The 13,127-nt window shown below is 52.6% G+C and overlaps 5 protein-coding genes across 5 annotated transcripts; 3 read left to right on the top strand and 2 right to left on the bottom strand.

Moving 5' to 3' along the window:
- Window positions 1-1,246: 1,246 nt before the first annotated feature.
- Window positions 1,247-1,633, top strand: PHYSODRAFT_492561 (hypothetical protein; the record flags this gene model as incomplete). Its single annotated transcript, XM_009523637.1, has 1 exon — window positions 1,247-1,633. One exon carries the CDS (start codon window positions 1,247-1,249, stop codon window positions 1,631-1,633), a length of 387 nt encoding a protein of 128 aa, XP_009521932.1.
- A 2,284-nt stretch (window positions 1,634-3,917) lies between these two features.
- Window positions 3,918-6,520, top strand: PHYSODRAFT_557059 (hypothetical protein; the record flags this gene model as incomplete). The annotated part of the gene is made up of 1 exon (XM_009523636.1): window positions 3,918-6,520. Exon 1 carries the CDS (start codon window positions 3,932-3,934, stop codon window positions 6,518-6,520), a length of 2,589 nt encoding a protein of 862 aa, XP_009521931.1. The 5' UTR covers window positions 3,918-3,931.
- A 1,068-nt stretch (window positions 6,521-7,588) lies between these two features.
- On the top strand, window positions 7,589-7,891 carry PHYSODRAFT_327513 (hypothetical protein; the record flags this gene model as incomplete). Its single annotated transcript, XM_009523635.1, has 1 exon — window positions 7,589-7,891. The coding sequence occupies one exon, from the start codon at window positions 7,589-7,591 to the stop codon at window positions 7,889-7,891; it is 303 nt and encodes a 100-aa protein (XP_009521930.1).
- Window positions 7,892-8,401: 510 nt separating this feature from the next.
- PHYSODRAFT_488560 (hypothetical protein) lies at window positions 8,402-8,725 on the bottom strand (the record flags this gene model as incomplete). The annotated part of the gene is made up of 1 exon (XM_009523634.1): window positions 8,402-8,725. One exon carries the CDS (start codon window positions 8,723-8,725, stop codon window positions 8,402-8,404), a length of 324 nt encoding a protein of 107 aa, XP_009521929.1.
- A 2,902-nt stretch (window positions 8,726-11,627) lies between these two features.
- Window positions 11,628-12,686, bottom strand: PHYSODRAFT_439495 (hypothetical protein; the record flags this gene model as incomplete). The annotated part of the gene is made up of 1 exon (XM_009523633.1): window positions 11,628-12,686. A coding segment is annotated over one exon (1,059 nt), but the record flags the coding sequence as incomplete, so codon positions are not given.
- Between the last annotated feature and the right edge of the window lie 441 nt (window positions 12,687-13,127).

The following is a 13,127-nucleotide window of genomic DNA, read 5'->3' as shown; positions in this document are numbered from 1 at the left end:
ATTTTGGCCTTATCGTAAAATACTTTCTAAAATGTCGTAAAAAGCACTATGCTTAGCTGAAAAGTCGTGGATAGCAACGTGCTACTATTAATAGCAACCATTGGTAGCCATCTGGTGTGCCAGTCAGCCGGAGTAGCTTCGTGCTCTCATTACCGCAAAAACCGGATAAATGCAGCACCATTTTACTATAAGACAATGCATGGTGCTGCATTTTTCCAATAGGTGCAGTAAATTCAAGTAGAACCTGATGTGATCAAAACACGGTACCAAGTTTAGATTACGGATCACTTTACGGTTGAACTTGAGAGCCGGCGATGCTCGACAGCCGTCACTGCTGGACGCGTGGCATTTCAGAATCAACCAACTCTCGAAGCCACTTCACCCCACGCGACCTCTACAATGCCCAGGGGACGAATTCCTCTGTCCTACACCAACGCTTTCAAGCTGCAAATCGTGCTCGAGTACATCGCCGCCGCCGAGGACGGCATGACCAGAAAAGCGTTTTACACGCTACGCGATGTCAAACGCTCAACGCTGCAAACATGGCAGCGGAAGCTCAATAAGCTGATCGCTGTGTCGGAGCGCCGAGGAACAGCCCACCCGTCTCGCGCAAACAGGCTGACACTTGGAGACAGCGGCCGAGTCTCACCGTCCGCGCCTGTCGAAGACGCCGTTGTGACCTTCATCAAGGACGCGAGGCGGGAGGAACAAGTGGTGACGCGCGACATGATAATCGCAAAGGCAGCGGAGCTGGCGCCGGCGTTCATGGAGGGCACAAGCGTCGACGCGCAGCTGCAGTGGTGCGCGCGCTTCATGCGTCGCAAAGGCCTAACGATTCGCCGCATCACCTACTCTGGACGAAAGACAAGAAGCGATCTAGAAGAAGCAAGGCTCTCGTTTGTCTCGGAGGTGCTGAAAGTCGCCCAGGAGCACTGTTTCGACCCCCGCCTGGGCCGCGCGCCTAAACGAACCATTTTCAATATTGACCAAACGTCCATTTACAGTACGATGGCCTCACGAACTACGGTGGAGGTGGTTGGGGCTACGCGCGTGCCAATGCTGACGGAAGGAAGCGACAGCTACCGCTGCACCATTGCCGTGACTGTTGTGGCCGATGGGCGCAAGTTCGCATTTTGTGTTCCAAGGACAGCCTGGTGGTGACGTCGAGAGGGAGGTCAGAAGTTACTGCGAGGAGGAAGACGCCACGTTTTCGGTCTAGGAAAAGGCGTGGTTCGATCTTCGAGTCATGCTCGACTGGATCGAAAACGCGTGGAAGCCTATCGTGACGGAGCCATCGCTACTGATATTAGATAGTTTGAAGGTTCACAAGATGGCGGAAGTGCTCGATGCACTGGCGTGCACTGGGACGGCCGTGCAGTTCGTGCCCGGCGGCTGCACGGGGGTGGCCCAGCCGCTGGATGTTGGCGTCATGGCGCCGTTGAAACAGCCCATTCGCAAGTGCTACTCGAACCGTCCAGCTGTAAGACCCCGCAAGATAACACCGGGTGAGCGTCGATACGGCATGTACTGCCGCGCGATATCGGGCTGGGAGAGGATCACCGAAGACACAGTGCGCAACGCGTTTCACAAGGCGGGGCCATTCGTTCAGTACGGCCCTCCACTTCACGGTTGAGATCTCGTGCAAACGTACTTAATCAAACTAGTACGGTAACTCTTTGATTACAAATTTCAAGTCTATCAACTTTTGACGATTCGTTCAAAACGAGATGAGGTGATGGGACAGGTAACTCTCCGTTAACGCTGATTGGCTACTGTTTTCTATACAACCGATACGGAGGCTGCATTTTTGCGAGTGCTGCATCTATCCGGTTTTTGCGGTATATATCTTAGTATACGTACGATGACCCTTTCAAAAAAGCACCTCTCCCGCATTACCACTTGAGTATTTTCGTTTGTAGTCTTCGAATGAATATCGTCCGATATCCAAGCAGGTGCTTCAAGAAGGCGATGGAATGTTTGAGGACGCTTTCAGCGTGTAATGCTTCCCTGGTGGGACCAGCGCTCTCTCCTCCGTGCCGGTGGAGGTGCAAGTCGCATGTTGCGTGATGTCGTTGTCGTTTGAGTCCCGCTCTTACGGGTACTGGGCCGCGTTGGCGCTTTGCTTGACATCAATTGTGACATTTGCTACAAAGTTGCCTTCCTTAACAGTAAAGGAGGCCGTTTCTGAACTGACGGCGGTTGAAATCTTGCTCGCGGTTCCATCAGCGAAGCTGTCGCCGTTTGTAGCCAAAACCGCACAGCCCACCACTACAAAGTAGCTCAGGCGCATGGTGATTCGTGCCGATCCAGTTGTCTCTTGAGGTCTTCAGAGCCGATTGCAAAATGAACAGTGAAAAAGAAATACATGCGTGGTGTTGCTTGAGATGGCGTGGGAAGTAGAACGAGCTTTGCAGGGGTTGTTGGGCAATCTATGATCACGGCCGATCTTGAACTGCATCATAGAATTCAATAAACAACCGGCGACAAGTAATACTGTGCCACCACTACTCACTAGGTCTTAGCTTGGTTAACTATTTTGGTACAGTGACACCTCCCTAAATGAACCCCTCTAACTGACTATGTGTTCCCTATCTGGTTAGGATTCCTCGACTGCAAACGGGATTATATGGATTTCACTATATAACTGATCAAAAACCTCTTTATTCTCTAAATGGTCGCCATTGTTGGCGCCTCAACCCTCTAAATGGACGCCGTACTAATAGATCCAAACTCATATATTTTTCTCAATCCCTTCCCTGCCTCCTCCCACGTATGACATTGCTACCACTACTCCGGCCACAACAAATCGAGCGAAGAGAGAAATTGTATTTGGGATGCTAAGTTGGAACATAGAGTTTGCAGTAACTGCAAGCTTGTAAATACTGATAAATAAGCTAGCCACAGTATTTTACAATCAGCGCAGCGTACATATATATTTTACAAAAAACTAAAATATTATGGTGTCGAGACAACTAGGGACTATACAGTAGATACCAAGCAAAATGTAAAACTGCAGGCATGGTGGCAGGATATCGGGACAACAAATATTCCCATAACCTCACTGTATTGAAAATCACGTACAACCTGAGGGGATGCGATTCTGCAAATACCAATGAGAAGAAGGAGTAGGAACAGACAATACCGCGCCTACCGTTATTGGTTAAGTTCTGTCTGTGTGAAGACGAAACAAAACAAGAGTACGAAAATGCTGGAGGGGTACCAGGTAAAGAAAGCCCTTGTACTGTGCACCTAACGTATGAAAATGTAGCCATTAGAGATGTAGCCATTTCTTCATCTGATCAAGTTTTTAACTGAAACAGCGTATTAGACCGAGCGAACTGGGTGTCATTTATAGAGGTGCACCTGGGTAGCGGCTCCAGTTGGCAGGACGCTGAATTTTCGTTATTGTTGCAGTCATGAGCGTAATATTACAGCTGTAGAACTTGCTACATTTCTATCCTTACTGATAATTTGCCCTTGTTGGATACGTCCTACGACATGGTCCATAGCGATTTCTAGGTCAGTGTGGGCGTAGTATAAATGTTGGTTACAGAACATAACGTCTGTACAACTATAATCGATTCAGATTATCCATACTTGCTCCAAATGAATCCACCGTTTTCGAACCTGCCCATAAAACTACAAAAACTCTATTATATTCGCTCAGCAGTTATCCCGAAAAGTACGTTGCAAAGCAACTCAAGAGGCTGCCAGTATAATATACACAATCAGTAGTAAATCGCAGAATAAAAACATTTACTAAAGCAGTATAATAATTATCGAGCCGTTACTACAAACTCAAATCACCCCTACCCTCTATCATACAAAGACCAAGTCAACAACAAGAAATCCCCCCTTCGTGGTAGCATTTTGCCCGCGAAGCTCAAGAGAAGAGAAGAAGACCCCAGAGTACTACCGCTAACTACTGCTAATGATGCGCGGCCACGACACGGTTTTCGTCGAGACGGAGGCGCCCGACCCGCTCGCAGGGCAGCCCACCGACCAGTACGGCATCCCGCTCTCGGTCGCGCACGCCCCGCAGACCGACCTGCCCGTGTGGCAGTACATCCACCAACTGTCGACGCCTCTGGCCAACTCCAAGAGCGCCGACCGCCCGCACACGCACATCTGCATCCTGTGCGCGGCGTCCCCTCCGCTGCGCCCCACGGGCAAGAAGGCCTTCACGTGGCGCAATGCGCTCATGCGGCAGCGCATGTCCACGAACGCCGTGTCGCACCTGCAGCGCGTGCACCCCGAAGAGTTCGTGGCCATCGCCGACTACAAGCAACGCAAGCGCCAGGCGCTGGAGGAGAAGGCGGCGGCCAAGGCCAGTGAGCCCAAGATGAAGCGCGCCAAGAGAACGCCCGGACCCAAGCGCAAAGCGGCCAGAACGTCTCAGGCTGAGGAGACCCACGGGACCGTCGAGGGGGAACTGACGGATGCCACGCCCATTGCTCTCGTGGCCAAGGCTCAAAGCTCCGGGGTGCAGACCAGACCCCCGAGTGCTGGAGTGTTGGCGCGGAAGCGTGCGGTGGGGAAGACGGCGGATCTGCTGAAGACGTGGCTCATTTCCTCGGGGCTGCCCGTGTCCATGCTGCGAGACGAGACGTTCCAGCAGGTGATGAAGCTGTCAACGTCGGCCATGTTGGCGATGCCCTCGGCGTCCAACTTGAACGCGCAAGTGCAGGACAAGTTTGCCAAGTTTGGCGGCTTCCTGAGGTCGTACCTTGCGGCGGAGTCGCAGGCTGCATTGGGGCTGCCGTTCCTGACGCTGCGCCACGAGTTCCGGCCGATCTCTGCTTGTGAGGATGCAGCGAGAGGGGTCGTGACGTCGAACGAGGAGAGGGCGTTCCTCAGTGTCGAGGTGGGCTTCATTGACTCGCAGTGGCGCAGAGTGGATCTCGTGCTGGCGGCGAAAGAGGTCCCGCGCGGATGGGACCAGCAAGTCACTCAGCTGGTGACTCGCACGGTGTCGGAGACTTATAACGTCGACGCGATCTCGAACTACGCCCGGTTCCATGTGAATACCGACGAAGACACGCCGTCGACGCTGGCGGCTGGTGGCGATTACGAGCCGTCTACTGACGAGCAAGAGGACCTGCTTACGCGTACTCTTCGTGGCTGTGTGACGGAGGCCTTGGGTCTCGGCTCCAACACTGCCTTTGGCGGTGAGACTGATGTTCGTCGCATTTTGCGCTTGCTGCAAACGCTCCTGAAGTACTTCGAGGCCCCCGATCGAGCGGCTGCTCTGGCGGAGATTAGTGCCGCGCACAACGTGCAGGCGCCTCTGTGCTCGACGTCGTCGATTGACGAGCTGGCGCAGTCCAATCTCACGTCGATTGGAGCGCTCGCTGAGCTCTTGCGGGTCAGTTGCACGCGCTACCGCGCGTACTGCTTGTACTTCCAGTCGCCTATGCGGCAGACAGCGGCTGATCCCGAGTTGGAGACGGCTTGGATGCAGCTTGGCCTCGACGACTGGCGCACTGCCACGGAGATCGAAGCGACGTTGAACCAGCTCGCGCAGTTCCGTCTGGAGGAGCGCCTTGCTCCGCGCGCTGGAGCGGTCGCTCCATCCTACGCTTTGCTGTTCCGGCGTCTACTTGGAGTCACGGCTCACGCCACCAGTCTGAAGTGCCTCTCGCTGGATGACGACAACTCGTCCACTGCCAACCGTGCTGCTCGCCGCAAGTCCAAACGCGCCGACGCGTTTACGTCTACCGGTCAGCACTGTATCGTGCGTCTGCGCCAGTTGATCGCCAAGCGATTCCCTGCTCCTTCGACCTCAGCAGCTGTGGACGATGAGATCAAGGCGATGCTGCTGGACCCGCGCATCAGCTCCAAGGCGGCCAACCTCGTGACCGACACGCGCGCGTTCCGCCATGCTCAAGAAGCTCTGCGTCAGGAGCACCGCGTCGTGTTCGAGCTGATTGCAGGTCGATCGGCCGATGCGAACGCGAACGTTAACGCCGAGGAGGAGGAGGAAGAAGATGAAGACGAGGACGACGACGACGACGAGATCAGCGCGCTGTTGATGGTTGATGGGCCGAAGAACCAGCCGCCTGCTGCCCCCTCCACCACTAGCAACGGTAAGCGCTCTAGTAGCGCCGTCGCTGAGGACGAGGAACGTGCGTGGCGCGAGTGGCAGCAAGTGTACGTCGCCTGGGATACGCTTGCGACTGAGGGCGCCGATCTATTCGACAAGGGTCAGTACAACTTGCTCAAGCTGTACCACCACGTGAATATCCTCAAGTGGTTCCGCGAAGTTGGCCAGCAGGCGCACCCGGCAGCGTCGTTGCTGGCGCGTATGTACCTTGGCCGGGAGTCGGGTCCGTCGCGCGCTCTCGGAGCGTCGCTTCTCCGCTTTACGAAGCAGGAGGATGCCGACTGGGTGTCAGGAGCTCTCCAGCGAGCGGAGAAGCGCTGCATTCTGCACCACAACTGGCAGCAGTTCCAGCAGCTGAGCGTCAATGCGGCGCCTTTCGCTAGCAGCGATGAAAACGTCAACATCAGTACGGTTTGAGCAGCCAAGCGGTCATCTGGTGTGCCAGTCCGTCAGAGCAGCTTCGTGTTCACTTGTATTTCTTGGTATACCACGGCTCTTTCAACATAGTTCTCCTTTCTACTTTGAATCGAGCAAACTTGGTCTTTTCTGCTTGTAGTCTGCTTGCCACTTCGAATGAATATCGTCCGATATCCAAGCAGGTGCTTCAAGAAGGCGATGACATGTTTGAGGACGCTTTCTGCGCGTAATGCTTCCCTGGTGGGACCAGCGCTCTCTCCTCCGTGCTGGTCGAGCTGCTACTTTCTTCTTTTGCGTCGTTCGAGTCGTCACTCTAAGGATCATGTGGGTTGTTTAGTTCCTGCTTAACTTCGATCGTGGCATTTGCCTCAACATTGCCGTTCTTGATGGTAAAGAATGTCGTTTGTTTTTCACCGACAGCGGATGGGATCTTGCTTCCGGTTGCATCGATGAAACTATCGGAAGTCGAAGCCAAAACTCCACACGCCACTAGTGTAAGGCAGCTTTGGCGCGTGTTGTTTGATGAGACCAGTTGCACAAATTACGTTCTGTAGTGCTGATGTCGCTTGAGGGCTTGAGAGGCGATTGTTTAATGAGTACATGTATTATCACTCTTTTCTCATAACGATTTTATCTGGATAGGCTACTGCTAATTGATTTTGAAATGTGAGAGTACGGGTTCTGGTGTACGATCACGACGGCCCGTGGCTCGTGACTTCAATAGCTAACGCTTTGAGCACTTTAGAAACACAGTTTTCACTTTATTAACCCGAAGCTAACACTGTTTAAAGTGGGCTAAAGCTGCTACAGCAATAGGAAAGTGGTAGCTGCGACCTCCAGTCAACTACGCGCAGTCCATGAGATTGATATCAAGGTACATGTATTCGACGTTCTTCAAGTACATACACACATCACCATCTATTGGATGAGTTTATGCCGCATAAATGTACGTCAACTACGGTTTCGTTATTTCCGCTCAATGGACCTCTCCTTTGCCTATAGTGTTCATTGTGCAATCCGCTCTCAACTCCTCAAGCCCACCAGCAGTGCCGAGTCTCATCCAGCACCATGCGCTCCTTTGCCCTAGTGGCGTGCGGGGTCTTGGCGTCAACCGCCAATAGTTTCGCTGATGCAACCTCGAGCAAGACCCCTACTGCTGTCAACCAAGACGCTGCATCCTTTATCGTCAAGGAAGGCAACTTTGTAGCAAATGTCACGATCGACATCAAGCAAGAAGAGAATTCCCAAGACCCTGAAAGCGGCAACTCGAACGATGACAACTTCACCCAACAAGAAACTAACGGCTCGACCGACGCAGAGGAGAGAGCGCTGGTGAGTCCGGCGATGAAAGATGCCCTCAAACCTTCTTGAAGAGTCCCGTACTTTTCATAATAGCCTTGCTGAAATTTCGAGGGCAGTGGCAGCATATATACCGTGAGTAGCAACCATTGGTAGCGAGCGATATGGTTACACTGATCAATACACCACTCCGTTGCAGTTTGGCGATTGTAGCTTGCTGATGTATTAAACCCTTGCAATAGGGGCTGGGGGCTGGTGTAGGCTCCGTCATTCGAAACGTAGATTCATAATTTGCCAGAACCGACACAATTGTTTATGGGCACTTCAACCGAACAAAAGCCACAGCTTATTTTGCTTGGTCACGTGAGCAACCAGGTTTCGCCAGGCTTCAAAAGATTTAGTAGTATTTGGTGTTAGACCGTGTCATTCAATCGGGTCGATAACTCCACGAAACTTTCAATTTCAATGATCCACCAGCAGCCGCTTACCGTTTACCTGAAGCCCAATCCATTCCTTCCACGTACATTAATCCCAAACAGTACATGTATGTCAGTCTCCTGTTCCAAAACACGAAATAGTAGGCTACGATGTGTCCTGCGTACCTTGGTGCACCGAAGTCGAGAAGATCAGCGCGATGAAGCAGCTCACCAATTTCGTCTGGAAATTCGCGTACTGCTGCTCGAGGAGAAACGCCAAAAGATGCACTGGCGAAATCCCGTACTTCTTGAAGACAGTGACACAAACCATCACCAGCGCTGGCAGCTCGAACAGCGAGAAACAAAGACACCACACCATCCTCTCCACGGTCTCCTCGCTAGAAATGTCACGAAGGAGCATACTGTAGCGAGCACTTGGCAAAGTCCAAAGTGTGGCCAGCAGCAAACCTGTGAAAGCATTTATTAGCATAAGAAAAAAGTAGGAATGCTGCTTGAGATAATATAGTATGCGTACCCAGCATGAGAGGAACAAGAACCTTGATGAACTCGGTCACGACTAGCACTTCGCATGAGAACAGCAGCTGCAGCGTCTGCTCCAAGATGCGTGCTTGGTCTTTCCGCACAACCAGCATCCCGTCAATGTTCACTTGGGTGGGTCTTCGAGCATCAGTCGGACTATTCTTCGTAGCAACCTCTTCTCCAGCAGCGTACGCAAGTGCTCGATTGCTGCGGCCCAAATCAAGCAGACGCTTGGATCCAGACTTCATCAGTGTCCGAGGCGTTAAGAACACTGAGGTGGAGCGCCTCAATGGTGGGGGCCGACCAAACCCCTCCGCAGATTGCAAGTCGCCTAGAGGAGGAAGGTTGGATGAATTGCGTCGATCTTGGGAAGGTTTCTTCTGTTTTGGAGAGGGTGGGGATGGAGCAACCTCTGGTCGGATATCCGTGAAGCAGTACACTTTGGAAGGACCTCGGGACCAATTCTGCAAGCGCACTTTTGCTCGGCTCGAATCGTTTGCACCTCGGCCTGTACTGGCGTCTCTACAAGCAGGTTTACGTGTAGGCTGCTCTCGTTCAGTCTTACTTTCTGGGATTGTATCGGATGCTGTGGGTCGAATCAGATAAATGGACTCTGGAGACAACGATGGCTCTGGAGGCTCTAAACTCCTAGCCGAACCCATTGCTGCGTCCGTCATGCATCGATGGAGCCGCTGTTGCCTTCCAGAGCCAGGATCCTTCGCTGTACCAGACGACGAAGTACGCCGAAATCTTTGAGCAGATTTCAGACCATCACAAAATTCCGCTCGGTAAGGAATGGAGTTACTCTCGGTGGAATGTCGATGCAGGCGCTGAGCTCTCACGCTGGTAGTTTCTTTTGCTGTACCGGATGAAGCAGCACGACGTAGCCTCTGATACGGTTTCAGGCTTTCAAGACCAAATGGGACAGCGTTGCTCTCAGTGGAATGTCTGCGTGGGCGCTCTCGGGGATATGACTTGAGTTTCCCAGTCGCCGGATCAGATACTGCGCGACGAACCTTGTGTATTGTGGGGAAGCATTTAGACATTTGTGGGTCATTTTCACTGATACCTGCACCTAGTGGGCGAGTCAGTCGCTTTGGACTGGTGGTGAACGTATCCGATGATGCCCGTCGTAATCTGTGAGTAGTAGTGCTAGGGGTTTCAATGGTTTGAACGTCTGTACTGGCGGTGATCTCCTCCACGGGCGTTGGGTGTGATACAAAAGCTTCGTCCGCCTCCAAGTTCTCCTCCCTCTGCGTCTCGTCCTCCTCTATCACTAGCGTCGGCGATAGACTCCCTTCAACGATCTTTATGGCAGTCTGGAGTGTTCGGTTGCCGTCGACAATGAAGGTATGAGTCGAATACATGCGTGCTACGGCGACTCCAAGAAGGAAATCTCCGATTATGATCAGCGCGGAGATCTCTGGATTCCGAGCGTATTGAACGCACAACGCCTGATACATTGATGCACTCATGTCGACGAAGTTAAGGGTGACATCCGAGCTCAAGTCACTGAGCTTGCGAGCGTAAACCCACGACTGTCGCTTCAACAGAGACCGTAGCAGCGGATGTATCAGTATTAGCACAAGTTGTATACCCCACGGGGCCACGGAGAACGCCAACGCCAGCAGTAAGAAAAATACGACGATTAAGAGGTGCTCGGCCATCACAATAGTCAGTATGCGCGTTCGATGTCGATTCATTGCTCGAGCCTCCTTCGTCTGGCAGCAACGCGTTAGGTAGAATATGCAACCCAGCGTGACAACCATCTTGGCGATCCCACCTCCAGGTGCAGGATATCGCCAAAGCAACGAGACCATTAGCCAGAACCCCTCGGGTACCAAGCCTCCCATTAAGACTGAAACCACAAAAGTCCGAAGCGATCGACAATCCTTCGCGGCCCCAATAGACAGCAACATGTAGAATACCCACGTTACCGTAAGGACTGCGAAAGCAATCGCAGATCGCGCAAGTGCACCGATATTACGAGAAATGCCGAGGTCCGGAGAAGCCAGAGGAATCGCATGAAGTCCAACTAGAAGCGTAAAACTCGGTAGTATTGACAGCAACCAGATGACAGCCAGGCATCGTGACAGGCTCGCGTGGCTCTGGTATCGGTCGAACTGTTGAAGTTTATCCACCGAGTAGCGTCCGAGGAATTGGTGCTCGGTTTTCCAGTCGTAGAAGCGCCTCCAGGCCGCTGCAATTCGCTCCTTCATATTCACTTGGCTACTGCGACGGTGGCTCATACACTTCAGGCCTTGATCTACCTTTGTCGTCTGCCTCCGAGGCTGGAAACATCAACGCAGCCATGCATTCGCTATTTTTGTCAATTGTGGTTGTGGACGACCAGCAAGACGTCAGCTCCTACCTTTGCCTAATTCTGACCTTCACATGCTCTAAGCTGGATAGAAAACGTTGCTTGACGCTTGTCCAAGTTTGCTCTCTGCGATGAGGCAGATAGATACTGCTGCTCAAGCTTTTCCTCGACAGCTTTTTCAACTACGTACGTGTACTCTAATGATTCATGTTTGGTACTCAAAACCAATCTAGGCGCAGAGGCACTGGAGTAACTCGCAGATCTCGCCGCGGCAATCCTCAGGATTGGTCTCCAACGCGCCTTCTACCTCTCGAAGAGCAGCAGCGGCAGCCTTTTGCTTGTTTATCTTGCTATTACGTTGGTGCCCCACTCTTTCGCGCTTGGTTCGTGTTGATACGACTCCTCGAGCAAGTCTTAGGTCCTCGAGGTCGTCAACCGAAAAGTCTGTCCACCGTTTGATGTCAAAAAGCTTGTCGTTGGCGTCGGGGGTATTACCGGTCATGGGGCTGTCGAGTGTGGAGGGAGTTGGTGAACTTGACGAAGATGAGGTCCGACAGAACACGAAAGCCTCGAATGAATCGTAGACGGAAGCGCGCAGACCATCGAGCTGCTCTTGCTTGACTTCGAGTTGGCCCTCTAGCTTCGTTTGAAGAGCCGAAGTAAACTCGAGTTCTTGTTGCTGTCGCTGCCGTTGTCCTTGCTGCAGCTCACGATTGGTACGAGCTAGCTTCACCATCGTCTCCCTCTGACGCTCCAACTGCGCTTCATACTCTGCGACCTTCGACTTGTAGCTAACGATCACGTCTTGCTTCTGGAGCACGCGCCGTTTAAGTGCGCGAGCTTCTTCAGTAAGAGAAGCGATAGAGACAGCGTTGGCTTCCCCTTGGTTTGCACGGTGGGAATTCCCCCTTCCACCTCCGTCGATATCGCCTTGTAGTGTTGCGTTATTCTTGAGGTCAGTGCGTTGCGCTCGCAGTTGCGCGTTCTCCGCGCGCGCAGCCTTCAGTCGAGCTACTACGCCAGCATGACGTTCTTTCAGCTTTTCAAGATGAAATGACAGCTGAACGTTGTCATCGCGACAGCTCTCGTAGCTTTGACGAGCGTGCAGCAACTGCTGCGTGTGCTCCTTCGCCTTCTGCTGGAGCAGAGCCGCCTGCTTTTCAACAGCCCCAAGCCTCTCAACTTTCTTGGCAGCTTGCTCCAGCTCCTGCTGAAGCGACGCCACCTTGGATTTTTGCTGCGTTAAGAGCTCCGCCTTTCGCTGAACAGCCATGCGAGCTCGCTGTGTTTCATCTCCTCGGTTTGTAGCTTCACCTTGACGCTTCTCTAGCTCAGCATTTGCCACCTGATACTTCTCCGCTAGAGAAGCAGCTTGCTCCTTCGTGGTTGCTAACTCGGACTTAAGAGCTCCCAGCTTTGCCACCAATTGTGCCTCACGAGCGAGCCTTGACGTCAGCTCCTCTTTCACTCTGCTCAAGCCTAACTCGAGCTGTCGAATCGTGTCTTCAAACGTGTCGTTCTGCAACATTGCAGAGCGCACATAAGCCTCCATCTTTGATGCACGGAGTTTCCACAGCATTGCCTCGCTCATCTTGGTTTCAGCTTGATTCCTCCCTTCCTCACTCCACGAAGTATCCCGTAAGGTAGTGACAGGTTGCTGGTCTTTATTTCCCGTCTTCTGTCGTCGAGTCTGGAGTAACTTTCGCGTTGATTGTCTTTTGTCTTGAGAAGACGATACAACGCTTTTGCTTGCGCCACGAGGTGGATCTCTTGCAAGATCCATCACCAGGTCGTACAGCTCATCCACCGAAACCTTCTGTTCGGCATTGCCTTGCGGGTCGGCGAGACGGACGATCTCTTCAATGCATGTTGATAAAAAGTCGATACGTCTATCACTTTCCTCTTGGGCCGCTCGCTCCACCGCCTGATACTCCGCGAACTCGAGCTGAAGCTTGTTGCGCCATCCCTTTAAGGCCTCGCAACGCACTTCGTACTCTTGCTTAGCCTTGACAGCCTCCATCTTTACTGCACT

This window comes from Phytophthora sojae (genome assembly GCF_000149755.1).
Source record: "Phytophthora sojae unplaced genomic scaffold PHYSOscaffold_3, whole genome shotgun sequence".
Classification (NCBI taxonomy): domain Eukaryota; phylum Oomycota; class Peronosporomycetes; order Peronosporales; family Peronosporaceae; genus Phytophthora; species Phytophthora sojae.
Note: the sequence above shows the minus strand (reverse complement) of the source record. Positions and strands in the feature narration are given on the sequence as shown.